Genomic DNA, 16,159 nt, shown 5'->3' with positions numbered 1-16,159 from the left:
TTTTAGCTGTACTTTTTTGACAATTTTTTTTTTTAAGTATTTTTGATAAATTTTTTTGTTTTTTAAATTTATTTTTTTGTTTTTTTATTTTTTTAATTTTTCACAAATAGATTTTTTTTGTTTTTTTATTTTTTTTAGTTTTTTACAAATAGATTTTTTAGTTTTTTTATTTATTTTATGTTTTTTTATTTTTTTTAGTTTTTCTTACTTTTTTTTAAGTTTTTTTTATGTTATTTTAGATGTACCAACTTGGACTTTAGGAATTAATCGCTCCTATAGATATATTTTATTTTGGGTAAATTACATATCAAAGGTTTTAATAAAATATCTAATAACAATAAAAACATGAACACAATAAGCAATTTACTTTGAATCAAAGTGTGTACTCGAGAAAAGGATTTTTCATTATATTTTGATGAATATGGTGAGTGCTTTCCATATAAAATGCAAATGTTCGATAAATAGATTTGAGCTTTACTGTTCAAAGATACCCAGATATTTATTTATTTATGACGAAGTATATTTAGCTGCTAGTTTTACATTTGTCTGGGGAGTCTTGCCACTTACAATGTTTATACAGCAAAACTCTAATCAATTTATCTAACATAAGCATTTTATGTGAATAGCACTTATCATTTTCATCAAACCGCTGAAAAATCGCTTTCTCCAGTACACGTTACACATTTACTCATTATAAACTGTTTATTGTGTTCTTGTTTTTATTGTTATTAAAAATGTTTTCAAAAACCTTGATACGTATTTTACATACATTAAAAAATATATCTGAAGGAGCACTTAACTTTCCAAAGTCCGAATCGTTACAGAAATTTTTTTCTGCAATAAAAATTTCGGAAGGCGAATTTAACATTTTTCCCTGTTTTAAAATAATCGCTTCACATCTATTGCAGTTGTTTGATTCCTTAGCAATATAACCTACAAAATATTGGCTTGAGGTTTAATTTAATTTAATTGTTTAAATAAAAGACCGGCTGCATAAAAAAAAAAAAGTCGTCCCCAGTCGGAGTTGAACTCCAACCTGCAATTCCGTGGTTGAGGGACTAGACCCCTGGCCTACAGGCCTTTGACACCTTGCGTTAGTCAAATGCGACATTGAGCCCTTATTGCAGCAGACCACACGAAATGATTCACCAACACAACCAAAGAGCTTTACACGGACAACGCACACAAGCAAGATCGAAAATCCACATCGAAAATCCACACCAAAAATTTTGCCGTACATTCAGTTGTATGGCTGTTACGCATCTTGTTATTCTATGGTCTTTGGTTGTACCTAGTTCGTATGGGCCCACGAAAGAACCCAATGTTGTACCTAGTTCGTATGTGCCCACGGAAAAACCGATTATTGTTTCTATGTCTTATGTCACCGTGGACAGTAGCACTCTTAAAGAACCGACAGTTAATCTTAGTTATGTATAGTCAAAATTATTTATACACCTGATATTTTTAATAGTACTATATCAAACATTAATATATTAACGATAAATAATACATAACGATAAAAGTATCTACTTATGTACATTGTATATGGGGATCTGGCTGCTTCTGATTATTTTCAATCATTCTGAAAGTCCTTCGGAATAATTCCATAGTTTTTGCCAAAATTTCATATCAATTAATACAATCAATATCTACAATCTACTTTTAAATTTGAAGTCAAAAAAAAAATTGTACAGCTTCAATAGGTTTTGTTTGCGCTAAGATTTCCTAGAAAGAATTGTTTCACTTACGTACTGACACTGTGTCAGGCGCGGATTCGGGAGAAATTGCCGTACATACTACATTTAGTAATGTGAAAACATGCTTTTCAAACTCCAGAAATAGTCTGGGTATTCCCTAAACTGTTGAATTGCTGAACTGTTGAAAATTCAACAGAAAATTTCAGCAATTAAGGGAACGACCCAAAAAGTTCCCTGTTGAATTTTCAATTTTAAGGGGTATCTCGAGGTCGTTGTTTTTCTTTTTTTCGACCCATTCGTCTTACTTATTACTGCGAGTCCTAGGGAACCACCAAATGTTTCAGATTGTTCCCCTCTGGCTAATTAAAATTAAGTGATAAGAGTTCGGAATTTGAAATAATGCATCAAATTGAATAAGCACATTCAGTTTTCAACGCCATGATTTGGTTGACGTGCTTTTTTGCGGCTGCAGCAACAAATAGTTTGTGTGATAGGGGTGGTACTCCGGGTATGAGCAGACTCCATGTGCATGCCGTACCAAAAACAGTTTACGGTGGTGAATCTTTCGATGTGTTCTGTTCTTACAACGCTTCCTTCGTAACGCCGCGTATTTTCCTATATTCATATAGTGGCGATAAGTTAAATACAGTGCCCGTCAACCACTTTACCATTATGCACAGAACCTTAAACACCCCGAAAGAAGGCGGAAAATATTATTTCCAATGCCGGGCTGACGGCCATTTAGACTGGATCTATCTTATAGTGATACCAAAACTGAATGTCAGGGACTTTGAGTGCGTTAGTAAAGGGGACGAATTGGTGGTGGTATGCAGCTTTATCCAGTTGGGCTCTATGGTCTTATGGAACTACAATAAATACTATCTCAGCTTAGATAACAACGAAAATAACCAGTGCCAATCATTGGGGACTCGGATTAAGTGCACTACAAATTACTTAAATGCCACCACCGAAAACTTGAACCACACCTTTGTCCTTCAACTGAACTTTAATGATGATATTCAGAAGCAAATATTTCACCTTAGTAGAACTCAAATGAAAGTGCCGCCTTGGCCTCACAATTGGTCAGTTATCACCTTAGAGATAGGCTTATTAACATGCATCAGAGATTTATACGATTATAAATCTTATAAATTTGTTAAGCAAGATTGGAAACTGCTTCTGGTGCCGCGAAATCCACGAATCATGCAGCAAGCGCCCGAGCTAACTAGGCCTTATGACCGCAATACGATTTGCTTCCGTACACCCCGCTACAAAAACCAGACTTTTGAATTGCGTATGTGGAGTCGCTATATTGGTGAAAATACTCCATGGACGAGAGATTATTTCGCTGTCAATTTCCATACGGAGGCTTCTCGGCCGGATAGATCGCCGCAGTTACTGCCCGGGGTCTTCTTTTACGATCCGGACAAAAAGACCTTTCAAATTTTTTGGAGGAAGTTGGAAGAACTGGACTTAACGTACATTGTGCAGACAGACACAGGGTAAGTGTAAAAGATATAAACTTTAATTACTTTTCTTCATTATCCAAAACTTTATCTACCACAACTTAAGTTGCAAATATAGACATTTCTTAACAACATCTGTACACTAACAAAATAAATAAATTTCTGCCTTTCTTAAAACTCTCCCAAAATATATCAATATATCATTAAAGTCGATCACTTATGCATTTTTCGATTTCCAGTAAAAAGGCGCTACTTAAAACCAATACCTCCGCCGTTTTCCACCAATGGGATCCCACACATTCGGCTACAGTGTTGGTTTGGAGCCAAAACTCTGTGGGGCAATCGGACTACAGCTCAAAACTGAATGTTCCAGTTCTGACCAACGCTGAGCTGCATCAACCGCAGGACCTCTGGTACAATATAGAAAACCAAACCATGACCTGGAAGCCACCGAAGGATGTAAACAAGCTTGTTTCGTATATCGTGATCTGGTGCTTCGTATCCTCCAACATAACTTTTATCTGTGAGGATCAAAAGGGTCTACAATCAGAGCCTGTGCCAGCATCTATGCAGAAATTTCAGTTCAAAACACAGGCAGCTGATTTAAACAAGGCGGTAGTGGCCCTTTACGAGGACGGGTCCAGCGGAGGCATGGTATGGAACGGTCCCAGCTTCACCGCTTATAGGACGAACGAGTCGAAATCCTCTGGTGATGAAAAAATATTCTACATTATCGGCTCAGTCGGTGCCGCATTTCTACCTATAATAGCCGTCTTGATTCGGAAACTTAAAAAAATGAGTCAAATTGAAATAGTATTTCCCGTTGGCCTATTCGATTGTATTGAGATGAAAAATGGATTGGTTCATCCTCCTAGTCCTATTACCATACCTGGAAGCGTTTCTCCCAGGGGATTAGTTAATATTAAGATGACGAGGATGGAAACTATTTTCGAAGAAGGTCTTAGTACTGTTTCTAGTTCGTATGTGAAATTGAATGAGCTGAATATTGAACCTAGTTTGTATGGGCCCACGAAAGAACCCAATGTTGTACCTAGTTCGTATGGGCCCACGAAAGAACCCAATGTTGTACCTAGTTCGTATGTGCCCACGGAAAAACCAATCATTGTTTCTATGTCTTATGTCACCGTGGACAGTAGCACTCTTAAAGAACCGACAGTTAATCTTAGTTATGTATAGTCAAAATTATTTATACACCTGATATTTTTAATAGAACTATATCAAAAATGAATATATTAACGATAAATAATAAATAACGATAAAAGTATCTACCTATGTACATTGTATATGGGGATCTGGCTGCTTCTGATTATTTTCAACCATTCCGAAAGTCCTTATAATGAGAAGTGGAATCTTTTCATAATTCATATGTGAACACAAAAGAACAAAATATGGATTCCATGTCGTAGGTGAATGCTATCAAAATAGGTGTAGATCAAGACTATAGCCCACATTTTTAGGTGCATACATTTTGAAAAAAATTTTGTTTTAGGAATACTCATATGTACATATCAAAGAAGTTAAATAAAATAATAAATAACAAGGTTTGCTTAATTATTTTTGATAGGGGAACTTAGCTCCCAAAAACCCTTGAATCCGCCCCTGAAATATAACATAAAAAGATAAAACGGTACTCCGTGTAATCGCATTAGCTTACAACGGTAAATGTTTTTGGCGGCTTACACTCACCTTTAAAAATACAGCTGGATTTTCATGTCCTCCTCCAAGCAAACAACAGCTGTTTCTGGACTTCCGACAACTCCTCTCTCCATATAAAATCCTTTTTGTATTTTTAATGATAAAGCTGCATATTCCCTTGTCGATTTGAAACCGAAAAAACGATTTTTGTTTGCCGGCGACACACAAACACGCACGCACTGCCAAAAACACACACACACACACGCGAGTAAACAGTTGCATTTGCCGGTTGGATTTGTTGTTGCTGCCGCCAGATAAATTATGGAAATGAATAATTTGCCTAGAAAACTTACCTGTTAATTGGTTAATACTCCTCTTTACCTTAGTTAAGGCCTAGCTAACTACTAGATGGCTTTTATTTTAATAAATCACAACTATCACACGGGTTTTATTTACGCGCCGCCAGTAGCATGGCAAATATTTCATTAAAATTCGACCGGATTTTCATTAAAACTATAGGTGGTGGCTTAGGCCCTGCCTTAAACACGCGAAATACACTTTATGTTATTTATGGCTTGCTAATTTACTTATTTATTTATTATTAAACAAAAGCTAAAATTGGGCAATGTTTGTCGGCGTTGCCTGATTGATTGTGACAAGTCATATGTTGAGGGAGTTGCCAGACTGGGTAGGCAACGTACTTTGCGGTGTTGGTAAACATCAGAACTGTTGACCATGTGGCAACTCCGCAACGCTTAAACACATTTCGCTTAGATTTTAAAAAGACTTTTTAATTTTCTCTTGGACTACTTGGTTTTTTGAGTTGATTTTAAATCAACCCACTGCTGAAATGGCCCGCACTGAGCTTGAGAAGAAGGCCAAGCGCCAGGGCAAGAAACGCAAGCACGAGACGGCCGAGAATGCGGAACATGCGGCCAGCGACGACGAGGTGGCCAACAAAAGTCTGATTGTGGAGCCACAGGTGGAGCAACAGGCGGCTGCAACAGGTTAATATGGCCTTATATCTGCATCAGGTATATATAACACATCCAACACTTACAGGTAAACCCCCCAAGAGGCGTCAAAAGGGCGACGAAGCCTTGGCCACCAAGAAACGCAGCAAGAAACACGCCGCGGAGGAGCAGGTGGCCCCCAGTGGTGTCGAGGAAGATGCCCCACAGAAGCCTCTAAAAAGAAAACAAGCTCAGGAGGCAAACAAATCCCAAAAGCAGAAGCGCAGCAAGCAGGAAACCAACTCGGAAGACGACGAAGAGGATTCCCAGCCAACAGAGGAGCAACTTAAGGAGGCTGCTCGTCCGGAAAACGCCAATGCGGTAGTCACCGTTCGCCAAAAGAAAAAACAGAAGCACCAACAGCGCCTCGAAGCCCAAAAGAATCAAAACTCCAACAAGGAGGCCAAGATCAACAAGGAATACTTAATAAAATGGAAGGAATCTCGTCAGGAGTGGAAATTCAACAAACTCCGGCAGATTTCCATCCAACAGACCGCCTTCGATGAGGAGAAACTGGATGCTGAGCTGTGGCCCACTGCTCTGGAGTATTTGGCCAGTTCTCAGGGTGCAGCGCGCTCAAAGATTAGCCAACTGGCCGAGGAGGTGATCCAAAAACTGGACAAGGAGGGCGAAAAGCTGGAGGATGAGGCCGAAAGGCAGAAACTGATCGAGTCCACCCGTTACCAGCGGGCACGCGATCTCCTCCAAAGCTTCGACTAGTTGTCTATGTTAGTTGTTAATGTTTGCCCTTAGATTTAAATAAAGAGAGCCTTTCTATTTTACAAAAAGTTGATTTTAATTTACGTAAAAGCTAAAACGACCCAATTTAAATAAAAAAAAAAACTTATTTTTATAAAGTTCACTTATCTTGTATAGCCCGAAAATTCTTCTAAAACTTCATGGTTTTTTATTTGTTAAATAAAAACGTAGAAAATATATCTGCCCTTAAGGTATAAGTTTATTTTACAAGCAACTAAGGTCGCCTTCTTAGTTTACTTATATCTACAAGTCCACATAGGCCAGTAGCTTGTCCAGGTGGTCCACGCGCTGCTGCAGAAGCTGTTGCTCCTCCTCCTTGAGCTTCAGCTTCTCCAGCTGATCCTCCTTCAAAAGGAAGTGCTGCAGGAAAAGCCTGACACTCTGCTTGAACTGCTGCAGCTTGGTGTTTTTGGCTACTCTTTCGAAGGTCTGATAGACTTCCCGCTCATCCGGCGCCAAAAGTAACCTCACCATCACCTCTTTCATAAAGTAAAAGCTCAGTTTATCCAGCTGCATAAAGTCCACCACTTTGAGCACAGAGAGCTGCAAACCAGCAGCTAGAATTACTTGCTGAAGGAAACTAGCCAGGTTACGAATTTGCGGCCTGGAAAGCTTTTCGATATCATTGATCCTGTCCCAACTGGCAAACTGGAAGGCCAGCTGATACTTTCTATTGAACTGACAGAATTTGAGGGCCAAATGAGCATAGTAGGGATTGGCGCGCTTTTCGTTGAGCGCGCAATGGATGATCACATAGGCCACCGCCCGCTGATCCTTCAGAGCCAAATGGAGGATCTTCTCGAAGGCATCCACATAATCAGCGGCACTCATTATGATGCAGAAGATATTCCTCCTTTCAGCGGTGTTCATCTGCTGCTTTCTGGCCAGCTCCAGTAACTGATCCGCGAAGCCTCCGTTTGCAGTCTTGGCTAAGTTCTTATCCTGCTTTTGCTTGGCGGAACCCATCTCATCGAGATTTCCCGTCCAGGCGGAGCCCACGATCCACCATTTTCCCACTTTATCGGCACGTAGAAGATCCTCTAGGGTTATGTTCAAGGTAACCACATAGCGATCATTTTTCAACATGGCCTTCAGACGTTTTCGGAGATTCTCTGCCAACTCAGGATCATATTGAGGAAGCTTTTGCATGTTGTTGTTCTTGACAGCATTCAGAATGTCCACCATGAAACGTAGGCGGGGATTCTCTTTCAGTTCCAGTGGGGCAGTGGCAATCTGCGATTGAACTCTTTGCATCATGGTCTTGAAAGCCAGTGGATCGTTCTTGCGCAGGCGGAAACCAATTGACTGGAAGATCAGCAAAAGGCACTCCACGCTCTTCTCGCAAAGCTGATCGGCCAATTTGCCTATCAGCTCCATCAGCAGGCTTAGCTCGTAAATCTTAAAGAGGTACATGTAGCAGAGGACTAGCACTAGGTTATTCAACTGCTTGTCCTCGACCTCCAGGTTAGCGATATCCTTTACATAACCATCGAATAGCTCTACAAAGGTCTGCAGAAAATGCGCTCCAATCTCGCTGCCTATTTGGGCATGCAGATAGGCCAACAAAACCATATGTTCCTGCACCATTCGCTCATTGGTTCGCGTGGAGCCCAGCAGGGCTTCCTGAAGTAACTTGGTCAGGGTTTCGTTCATGTTGAAGCGGGAGTTCTTCATGTAGAGCGCCTCTATACCAGCAGCGATCTTGTGCAGATTGGCCTCGGACAGACGATTGAGCAGACCTTTGCATTGCTTTAGAAGGCGGGCCAGAATCTCGGCCTGCTTTTCGCTGGATCCTGCACTGGCGGCCATCAGAGCTCGCTGATGTGGGGGTATGTACTTCTGGCCGGCGGCAGAGGCCTCCTGCTCCACGGGATCGGGCAGGATGTTGCCCTCTGCATCACGCTTGCGTCCGTAGATGTCTTCTTTAACTGAGAAGAATTAAAAAGTGAGTTAACGAGATAGTTACTATATGGTATTCTTATTCACCTTTGGGTGCCTCCTCCTCCTGTTCGGACTCCTCCTCGCTGTGCTCCTCATCTCCACTGAGGTCTTCATCATCCAATTCCTCCTCCGACCCACTGTCGTCTTCGGGGAAGTTACCCTGGGCCTCATCCCGCTCCTCATCATCCTCCTCATCGCTCCACATGCCCTCCTCCTCCTTTTCCTGCTGCTCCTTCAGCCGCTTCTTGCGCTCCTGCTTCTCCTCCCACTTAAGCTTCTCCTCCTCGTCATCCAGGACAAAGTCCAGCAGGTAATCCAAGCCATCGTTAAACATCTTCCTAACCAGACGGTTCTTGTCCTTGGATTTGTTGAGTTTCAACTTCTTCTCCAGCTTGTTGATCTCGCGATCCTCCTCCTCGTTCTCCAGGCGGAGTTGCTTGAGCCGCTGCTTCTTGGACTTCGTCTGCAGTTCCCTCTGCTGACGGAGCTCCTTCCGCCTGGCCGCCTCCTCATCCTGTCTTTGGATGACGCCTCCTTTTCTCGCCTTTTTCCCCTGTAGCGGTTCGTAGACCTCTACTTTCGCCCTTTTGGGCATCAGAGCATCCACCTCGGGATCACTGAAGTCCGAATCGATGGACTCATCATCGTCGCTGGCTATTTCCCCGGATAAAAGCTGCTCCTTGGGAATTTCATCTGGATTTTGGATCACTTTCTTGCTCCTTTTCTTCTTCTTGTTTTTGCCCTGCAGCGACTGCGCTGCCGACGCCTCTGCCGCCGCCGCCACGCGCTGAGGACCGTTAGTTTTGCCGGCATGATAAAGGCGCTTATTCTGCTTTTTAACCTCTGACTTTTGCTTCCTTTGCTCCTTGCGGGTCAAGGGCTTCTTTTTCGCCTCTTTTTTCTTGATTTTAACCATTTCGAGCGGGAATTACAAGCGATTTCAGCCGGATCACATTTAAAAATTGTTGTGATTTGGGCAATCAGCTGTTCTCGGCAAGTGTTGGACAACCCACGTGGTTTGACAGGGGCGTGAGCAGAAATATTTCAAGGGGGTTATAAATATACATATATTTTTAACTCTTTCTTTATTATTGCAGTAAGAATTTTTTGTTTTTATTATTATTATATTTTTCTTATACAGATAATAACAATTTATTTTCAGTTTTACTTGGCAATCTTACTCGGGGGCAGCTCAACCCCCAACCCCTTTTTCTCCGCCCGTGGTCCAACCCAAAACATTTGGCCTTTTTTAGTGCATTTTGTAAACGGACAACAATTAATTTAATTTCTTCAATCTTCAATAAAAACAAGTGTTTCTGAAGCACCATGTCCACGAGGTGGTATCCCATCTACCAGCGCGGCAATCCGCAGCTGCGCGTTTTCCTGCCCAACTTCTGGATGAAGCTGATCCGCCCCACGGAGGAGCAGCCCCCCAATGTGGTCACCTTTTCGGTTTCGATGGAAATGACCAAATACGATGTGCGCAGCTATCTAGAGAAGATCTACAAGCTGCCAGTGGTGGATGTGCGCACCCGAATCGCCCTGGGAGAGACCAAGAAGGATCAGGCCTACGGATACATCACCAAGAAAGACGACGTGAAGCTGGCTTATGTAACATTGGTATGGGCCTTTACAATGTCATATTTTAAAAGGTTATTACTTATAATATCTGCCTTCTCCAGCCGAGGGAAGAGTCCTTTGTCTTCCCCGATTTCTTTGCGGAAAAGGCTGAAAGACAGGCCAAGGAGGAAAAGTCGCTGGATGAATCGAAAGAGGGCTTCCGCAGATTTCTGGACAGGAACAAGAAGCGACCCGGCACTCCGGGCTGGTTTTCCATTTAGTTTAGTAATCTGTAGTTCTAGCTCTTTTGTTGTTTCAACGGGGTAATTAAACATTTATTTCGAAAGTCCGAATTAACTTAAAGCTTGGCTTCATATTTTTTTTGGGGGGATTTCCTGGGGCTTAAGATCCTACTTTGCCTGCTTGACGGCGGCGGCAACCCAGGCGCGGATTTTGTCCTCATCCTGGAGGCCCACCATGCGCTGCACCTCCTTGCCATTCTGCATCACCACCAGGACGGGCACGGCGGCCACATCGTAGTCCAGAGCCAGTTCGCTGTGCTCATCTATATCCACTTTGGCCAATTTGATGGAACCCGCCTGTTCGCCCACAATGCTCTCGATTCTTGGGGTCAGCAGCTTGCACGGATTACACCATCTGTTGGTGTATAATATATACATTATTAAGATATAAATTACATTATATAGAAGCGAAATTACGTTGCAAAAAAGTCCACAATCACGGGCTGCTGGCTGTTCTTCACTTTCTTGTCGAAGTCCTCGACACTTTGGACTTTGAAGATCTCCTGGCGCTGCGAGGAAACTGACAACGGCCGGAATTGCTGGCCACCGACCAATCGACGCGTCGTCTGTCCCAGGATATTTACCATCTGTCGCTGCATTGCTTATTTTCTGCCTTTTTCTGGAGTGCAAATGTGCAAAATACCTTGAGAATTGATTGCAAAATAATGACACCGCCCGGAGAGTTGCCAGATCACTCGATTTGCGGCATTCCACCAAAGGTGTGGACACATTGTTATGGGAACTGTTACTTTTTTATTCCAGCTTTGTTCCATAAAAAGATCTGATCCATTTGCTAATAGCAATAAAGAAATATTTGGACGCTGAAATAATTCCACATGCTAGCGTTGAAATGTGAAGATATGGATATAAGATCATTATTGAAGCCAGAAAGGAGTTAACTAAGCGTCAATAAAATTGAGCTATTATTTATTTATTATTCCAAAGAAAGGTGCTGCTTTAACCCATTTTTTTTTATCCCGCGATTAATACACAATAAGTAAATAAGTATGCATATATGTCAATTTATATAAAGTATTTATCAATACAAATTTATATCGTGACTGTTTCCCCTCCCTTGCTGTCACGAACTAGGTGGCAACTCTGTTACAAAGATTTTCACCATTTTCGGGGTGTGCACACACTGCGCCTGGCCACTTTTTTGTGAAGTGAGCTGCATATTTTTGTTTTGTCGTAATAATAAAGTTCTCGGTTAAAATTCAAGTGTTAGACTCGCTTAACGGTCCGCAGACATCGGGTATTATAATTGGCGTAGTTGAAAAAGGCGGGGAGAATCGGCTGGAACGGCCAGCCACCTCGGGCCAATTAGCGAAATTGCCCAGCGAATTGCGCAAATGGCCGATGGAACTTCGGGTTTTACGTTGAACTGAAGAAGGCCCAAGGATACAAGGATCATCAGGATGGACGACCTGTCGCAGGGCGACATCTGCCGCGTGTGCCGCTGCGAGGCACAGCCGGATAGGCCGCTCTTCTACCCGTGCATCTGCACGGGATCGATCAAGTACATCCACCAGGACTGTCTGATGCAATGGATGCGCTACTCGCACAAGGAGTACTGCGAGCTGTGCGGCTACCGCTTCAGCTTCCAGCCAATCTACGCCCCGGACATGCCGCGTGTCCTGCCGCTGAAGGACGTCCTGGTGGGCCTTATGTCCGCCGTTTTGGAGGGCGCCCGCTGTTGGCTTCATTATTCCTTGGTAGGAATGGCCTGGTTTGGCGTGGTCCCTTTATCCGCCTATAGGACCTATAGGTACCTGTTCCGGGCCAGCTCCTTCGACATGATCCTCACGCTGCCCTTCGACATCTTCTCCATGGAGAACCTCGCAGCGGATGCTTTTCGCGGCTGCTTTGTGGTCACATGCACGCTGCTATCTTTTATAGGATTAGTGTGGCTGCGCGAGCAGATTCTCCATGGCGGCGGACCCGACTGGCTGGAGCGGGAGGATGCCCCTCTGCAGGCTGCAGCGGCTGCTAATCCGGCGCCAGCTCCCGCTGCGGAAGCAGCTCCACTGCTGCCCCAGGACGACAACAACAATGCCGAAAATGCGCCGCAAGATGTGCCCATGGATAATGAGGGACAGAATGCTGCAGCCCAGGCCCAGGATGCCGCTCCAGCGGCCGCAGCTCCCGCTGTGGACGCCGATGCTGACGAACAGAACTGGAATCCTATGGAATGGGATCGGGCTGCCGAGGAGCTCACCTGGGAGCGCCTCCTCGGACTCGATGGCTCGCTGGTTTTCCTCGAGCACGTCTTTTGGATCATCTCGCTGAACACCATGTTCATCTTCACCTTCGCCTTTTGTCCCTATTGCGTGGGCAACTTCATCCTAAGCTCCATGGATCTGCTGCAGCCGGAGAAGCCACTGCTGCACTTTCACGGCCTGATTACCACTTTGTTTGGCTACTGTTGCATCGGATTGACTCTGGTGGTGTTGCACTTCCTCGCCAGAGTTTTCCGACTGCGAAGAGTCTGCTGGTTCATCGGATTGTGCTACATTGTGGTCAAGGTATCGTTACTCTCTGTGGTGGAAATTGGAGTGCTTCCGCTTATTTGCGGCTGGTGGCTGGACATCTGTTCGTTACCCTTGCTGGATGCCAGCTTGAAGGATCGTAAGGCCAGCTTTAAGGCTGCTCCGGGCACCTCTCTATTTGTCCACTGGATGTTTGGCATGGTCTATGTTTATTACTTTGCCGCTTTCATCTCGCTGTTGAGGGAGGTGCTTCGGCCGGGAGTGCTCTGGATATTCCGCAATGTCAACGATCCGGACTTTAGTCCCATCCAGGAGATGATCCATGTACCAATTGTGAGGCACATCCGTCGTTTGGTAGCCTCGGCCATGATCTTTGGCTTCGCGGTGTTCTTGATGCTTTGGCTGCCTATTAGAATTCTGCAGGTGGCCTGGCCCAACTTCTTGCCCTATGCGCTGAGTGGCGATGCGGAGGTCAACGATCTTAGTCTGCAATTGCTGCTCCTGCAGGTGAGTTTTTGCTGCATTTTATTGATAATTTTAAACTATTTCAACATCACCTTTGCAGATCGTTTTGCCAGGCTTTTTCGAGCAGACCCAAACACGCATCTGGCTAAAGGGGCTACTACGCATTTGGTGCACAGCGGTGGCCTGGCTGCTGGGAATTCGAAGTTACCTGCTCCCAGCACCAGAACCGGAGCCCGAGAATCCCGCAGCTGGCGAAGAGGGCGGGGAGAATGCCGCTGGCGAGAATGGAAACCAGGAGGGCGAGGCTGAGGGAGCTGCAGCGCCACCACCACCGCCGCCTCCACCGCCACCGCCAGTGGAACCGGCGCCTGCGCCACGGAACCTGGCCGCCGCCCATCAGGCCATCATGCAGCGCGATGCACCCGTGGGATTCCAGCCGTACGACAAGCCCTCGCTGTTCGCCATCCGTTTGTGCGCCCTTCTATCGCTGATGTGTTTGTCCATCGTGTGTGCGGCCATGTTGACGCTCACGGTTCCCGTGTACATTGGCCGCCGGTTGATGCTGCTCTGGACAGGACAGCCGGGTGAGAAGGCAGCGGGTGCGGCAGCTGCAGCCGGAGCAGTAGAAGTGGCTGGAAATCTAGCGCCATTGGATGCGGAAGGAGCCAGGAAGAACGAGCGATTGCTGCGCTCGCATGAGCTGTACACCGCTGAGATTGGTGGCTACCTGTGCTGGATTGTCTGCCGGGGAGTGGCCGTGGTGGTCACCCTGTTGCCCCAAGGACGCGCGGCTATTGTCAGCAAACTAAAACACTGGGCACGAGTGGCATTACAATATGCCCTGCCAGTTCTAACACTCCTCGGAATATTCGTGCTGGTTCCTTTGCTATTTGGATTACTACTCGAACTGGTGGTGGTGATTCCCCTACGCGTTCCCTTGCGCAAGACACCCATCCACTTCCTGTGGCAGGATTGGGCGCTCGGAGTGCTGTACAGCAAGATAGCCATCGCCTTGACTTTGATGGGTCCGGATTGGCACTTAAAACGGGCCTTGGAGCGCGCCTACATGGATGGATTGCGCGATTTTGATTTGAAGTTTGTGATGCGGGACTTGGCGGTGCCGGTTGTTACTACATTTGGCCTGGCTCTGGCCGCTCCCTACGTTCTGGCCCACATGGTGTTCCCGATTTTCCTGGCCGACGCTTATGCCCGGCATGCCATCGCCCGTCTCGTGTACCCTGTTAGCTTCATTGTGGTGGGCAGCATCTGCTTCGTTTTGTTCCAGATCAAGCAGCTGAAGAAGCTTTACCTGTCCATAAAGGTGGATAAGTATCTGGTGGGTCAGCGGCTGGTCAACTATGAGCACCGCAAGAAGCAGCAGCAGCAACAGCAGCAGCAGCAGGAGGAGGAGGAACAGCAGCGGGCGGCTCGAGAATTGAAGGAGCTCCAGGAGAGGGAGAGGGAGCGGGAACGGGAGCAGCTGGCCCAGGAGCAGGACTTGGCTGAGCTTCTGTAACGAGATCAGGTGCGCAACTGGGTTTGTTTGGGCTTTAAGATGCACGAAATATGGGAAACTCAAAGGATTTTCATTTTATGCGTGCTTTTATGCGTTCAATCTTAAAGTGTATACCTTATTAAAGTTTTTATTAGAAATCATCACTTTCGACGTTTTTATTAACAAATATTGAACAATGCCATTTATATTATTATGTAGATATTGTTTTAAACACCATTTTTGTTTTATAAAAGGGAGGCACATAAAAGTCCACTTTTTTAAAAATATTATTCTGCTAAAAACATTTTAAGTTAATTAAACAATTTATATACTCTTACTCAAAAGCTATTCCTGTGCACGTTAATTAAAAAGTTTAATTAAAGCATCTCAAATTTCTTTTTCAAGATTTTTATTTCAACCCGACAAGGAGGAGAAGGATGCCACGAGACGATGTTTGGAAACATTTGTGTTTTTCCGTTGTGGAGCCACTCCTGCTGCTAATATATCTCGTTTTCGTCTCTGTTGCCCTGCCAGAACGGAGGATTTACAAAATTATCGAGTGAAAGAAACCTATTTTGTTCTAGCTTCTCCATTTTTAGTTAACTTTCGTTGTAATATTAAAATGTTAGCTACAATTGTTGTTAAATTCTTAATCCATTTACCGCTTAGAGGTCATAAGTTGTATGATATTTTAAGACAGTCAGAAATACACCCCCGCCCCGTCCGCGATTTCACACATATATGTAATCTATGGGCAGCGTATATACCTTGTATTAGAGCCGTATTCAGAAACTACATTTTGAGAATTGTCAACAGAGCAAAAACTTTAGAAAACCCCGAAATAAACCAAAATGGTAGAAGTGGTGAAAATTTATGGATAGTGGAAAAGAAAAAAACATTTTCGAGCTAGCTTTACGAACTGTAAAAATTATATATGTATACATTATAAATATAACTGATTTAAAATTAATTAATAAATTTAACTTTAAACTTCAAAAGAAACGGCGAAAGTTTTTGATTCTTATTAATGACATGGCTTTTCCAGATAATAAATATACAATTATTTATATATATTTATTTATAAAGCTCAAGAGTTCTTGACTTGAGATAAAAGTAGATTACGATAAATTGGGAACTCGAGTGCAAAATAATTATCGAAGACATCTGTTGTGCCAAGTCGAAGAGCACAACACAATGTAAACAGACAATTAATCAACGTCCAAACATATTAAATGAAGCACCATAATATAAGTGGAAGTCAATGGATGAGCGGTGCACTCAAGTGAGCTAATCATTGAATTCGTTGTTAGTTGTGA

General features: G+C 43.9%; 5 protein-coding genes across 5 annotated transcripts; 3 read left to right on the top strand and 2 right to left on the bottom strand.

Annotated features, from left to right (window-relative positions):
• The first annotated feature begins 5,548 nt into the window (after window positions 1–5,548).
• On the top strand, window positions 5,549–6,614 carry LOC119554157 (uncharacterized protein C7orf50 homolog). The gene is made up of 2 exons (XM_037864945.1): window positions 5,549–5,826; window positions 5,882–6,614. Exons 1-2 carry the CDS (start codon window positions 5,670–5,672, stop codon window positions 6,550–6,552), a joined length of 828 nt encoding a protein of 275 aa, XP_037720873.1. The 5' UTR covers window positions 5,549–5,669; the 3' UTR covers window positions 6,553–6,614.
• A 154-nt stretch (window positions 6,615–6,768) lies between these two features.
• LOC119554156 (nucleolar MIF4G domain-containing protein 1 homolog) lies at window positions 6,769–9,525 on the bottom strand. Its single transcript, XM_037864944.1, has 2 exons — window positions 8,578–9,525; window positions 6,769–8,519 (listed from the first exon to the last, which is right to left on the bottom strand). The coding sequence occupies exons 1-2, from the start codon at window positions 9,446–9,448 to the stop codon at window positions 6,835–6,837; spliced, it is 2,556 nt and encodes an 851-aa protein (XP_037720872.1). The 5' UTR covers window positions 9,449–9,525; the 3' UTR covers window positions 6,769–6,834.
• A 248-nt stretch (window positions 9,526–9,773) lies between these two features.
• On the top strand, window positions 9,774–10,455 carry LOC119553128 (39S ribosomal protein L23, mitochondrial). The gene is made up of 2 exons (XM_037863321.1): window positions 9,774–10,152; window positions 10,215–10,455. Exons 1-2 carry the CDS (start codon window positions 9,859–9,861, stop codon window positions 10,371–10,373), a joined length of 453 nt encoding a protein of 150 aa, XP_037719249.1. The 5' UTR covers window positions 9,774–9,858; the 3' UTR covers window positions 10,374–10,455.
• LOC119553129 (thioredoxin, mitochondrial) lies at window positions 10,398–11,068 on the bottom strand. The gene is made up of 2 exons (XM_037863322.1): window positions 10,812–11,068; window positions 10,398–10,749 (listed from the first exon to the last, which is right to left on the bottom strand). Exons 1-2 carry the CDS (start codon window positions 10,991–10,993, stop codon window positions 10,503–10,505), a joined length of 429 nt encoding a protein of 142 aa, XP_037719250.1. The 5' UTR covers window positions 10,994–11,068; the 3' UTR covers window positions 10,398–10,502.
• Window positions 11,069–11,521: 453 nt separating this feature from the next.
• On the top strand, window positions 11,522–15,791 carry LOC119553429 (E3 ubiquitin-protein ligase MARCHF6). The gene is made up of 3 exons (XM_037863812.1): window positions 11,522–13,390; window positions 13,449–14,873; window positions 15,249–15,791. The coding sequence occupies exons 1-2, from the start codon at window positions 11,813–11,815 to the stop codon at window positions 14,862–14,864; spliced, it is 2,994 nt and encodes a 997-aa protein (XP_037719740.1). The 5' UTR covers window positions 11,522–11,812; the 3' UTR covers window positions 14,865–14,873; window positions 15,249–15,791.
• Window positions 15,792–16,159: the final 368 nt, after the last annotated feature.

The sequence above is a fragment of the Drosophila subpulchrella genome, chromosome 3L (assembly GCF_014743375.2).
Source record: "Drosophila subpulchrella strain 33 F10 #4 breed RU33 chromosome 3L, RU_Dsub_v1.1 Primary Assembly, whole genome shotgun sequence".
NCBI lineage: Eukaryota > Metazoa > Arthropoda > Insecta > Diptera > Drosophilidae > Drosophila > Drosophila subpulchrella.
The sequence above is the reverse complement of the archived record's forward strand: the minus strand, read 5'-3'. Positions and strand labels throughout refer to the sequence as shown.

Bases quoted from the DNA above. Each gene is read 5' to 3' on its own strand.
- LOC119554157 (XM_037864945.1), top strand. From the start codon at position 5,670: ATGGCCCGCACTGAGCTTGAGAAGAAGGCCAAGCGCCAGGGCAAGAAA. The intron at 5,827-5,881 runs GTTAATATGGCC...CAACACTTACAG, and splicing joins GCAACAGGCGGCTGCAACAG to GTAAACCCCCCAAGAGGCGT.
- LOC119554156 (XM_037864944.1), bottom strand. From the start codon at position 9,448: ATGGTTAAAATCAAGAAAAAAGAGGCGAAAAAGAAGCCCTTGACCCGC. The intron at 8,520-8,577 runs GTGAATAAGAAT...AATTCTTCTCAG, and splicing joins GGAGGAGGAGGCACCCAAAG to TTAAAGAAGACATCTACGGA.
- LOC119553128 (XM_037863321.1), top strand. From the start codon at position 9,859: ATGTCCACGAGGTGGTATCCCATCTACCAGCGCGGCAATCCGCAGCTG. The intron at 10,153-10,214 runs GTATGGGCCTTT...TGCCTTCTCCAG, and splicing joins AGCTGGCTTATGTAACATTG to CCGAGGGAAGAGTCCTTTGT.
- LOC119553129 (XM_037863322.1), bottom strand. From the start codon at position 10,993: ATGCAGCGACAGATGGTAAATATCCTGGGACAGACGACGCGTCGATTG. The intron at 10,750-10,811 runs GTAATTTCGCTT...ATACACCAACAG, and splicing joins ATTGTGGACTTTTTTGCAAC to ATGGTGTAATCCGTGCAAGC.
- LOC119553429 (XM_037863812.1), top strand. From the start codon at position 11,813: ATGGACGACCTGTCGCAGGGCGACATCTGCCGCGTGTGCCGCTGCGAG. The intron at 13,391-13,448 runs GTGAGTTTTTGC...TCACCTTTGCAG, and splicing joins TGCAATTGCTGCTCCTGCAG to ATCGTTTTGCCAGGCTTTTT.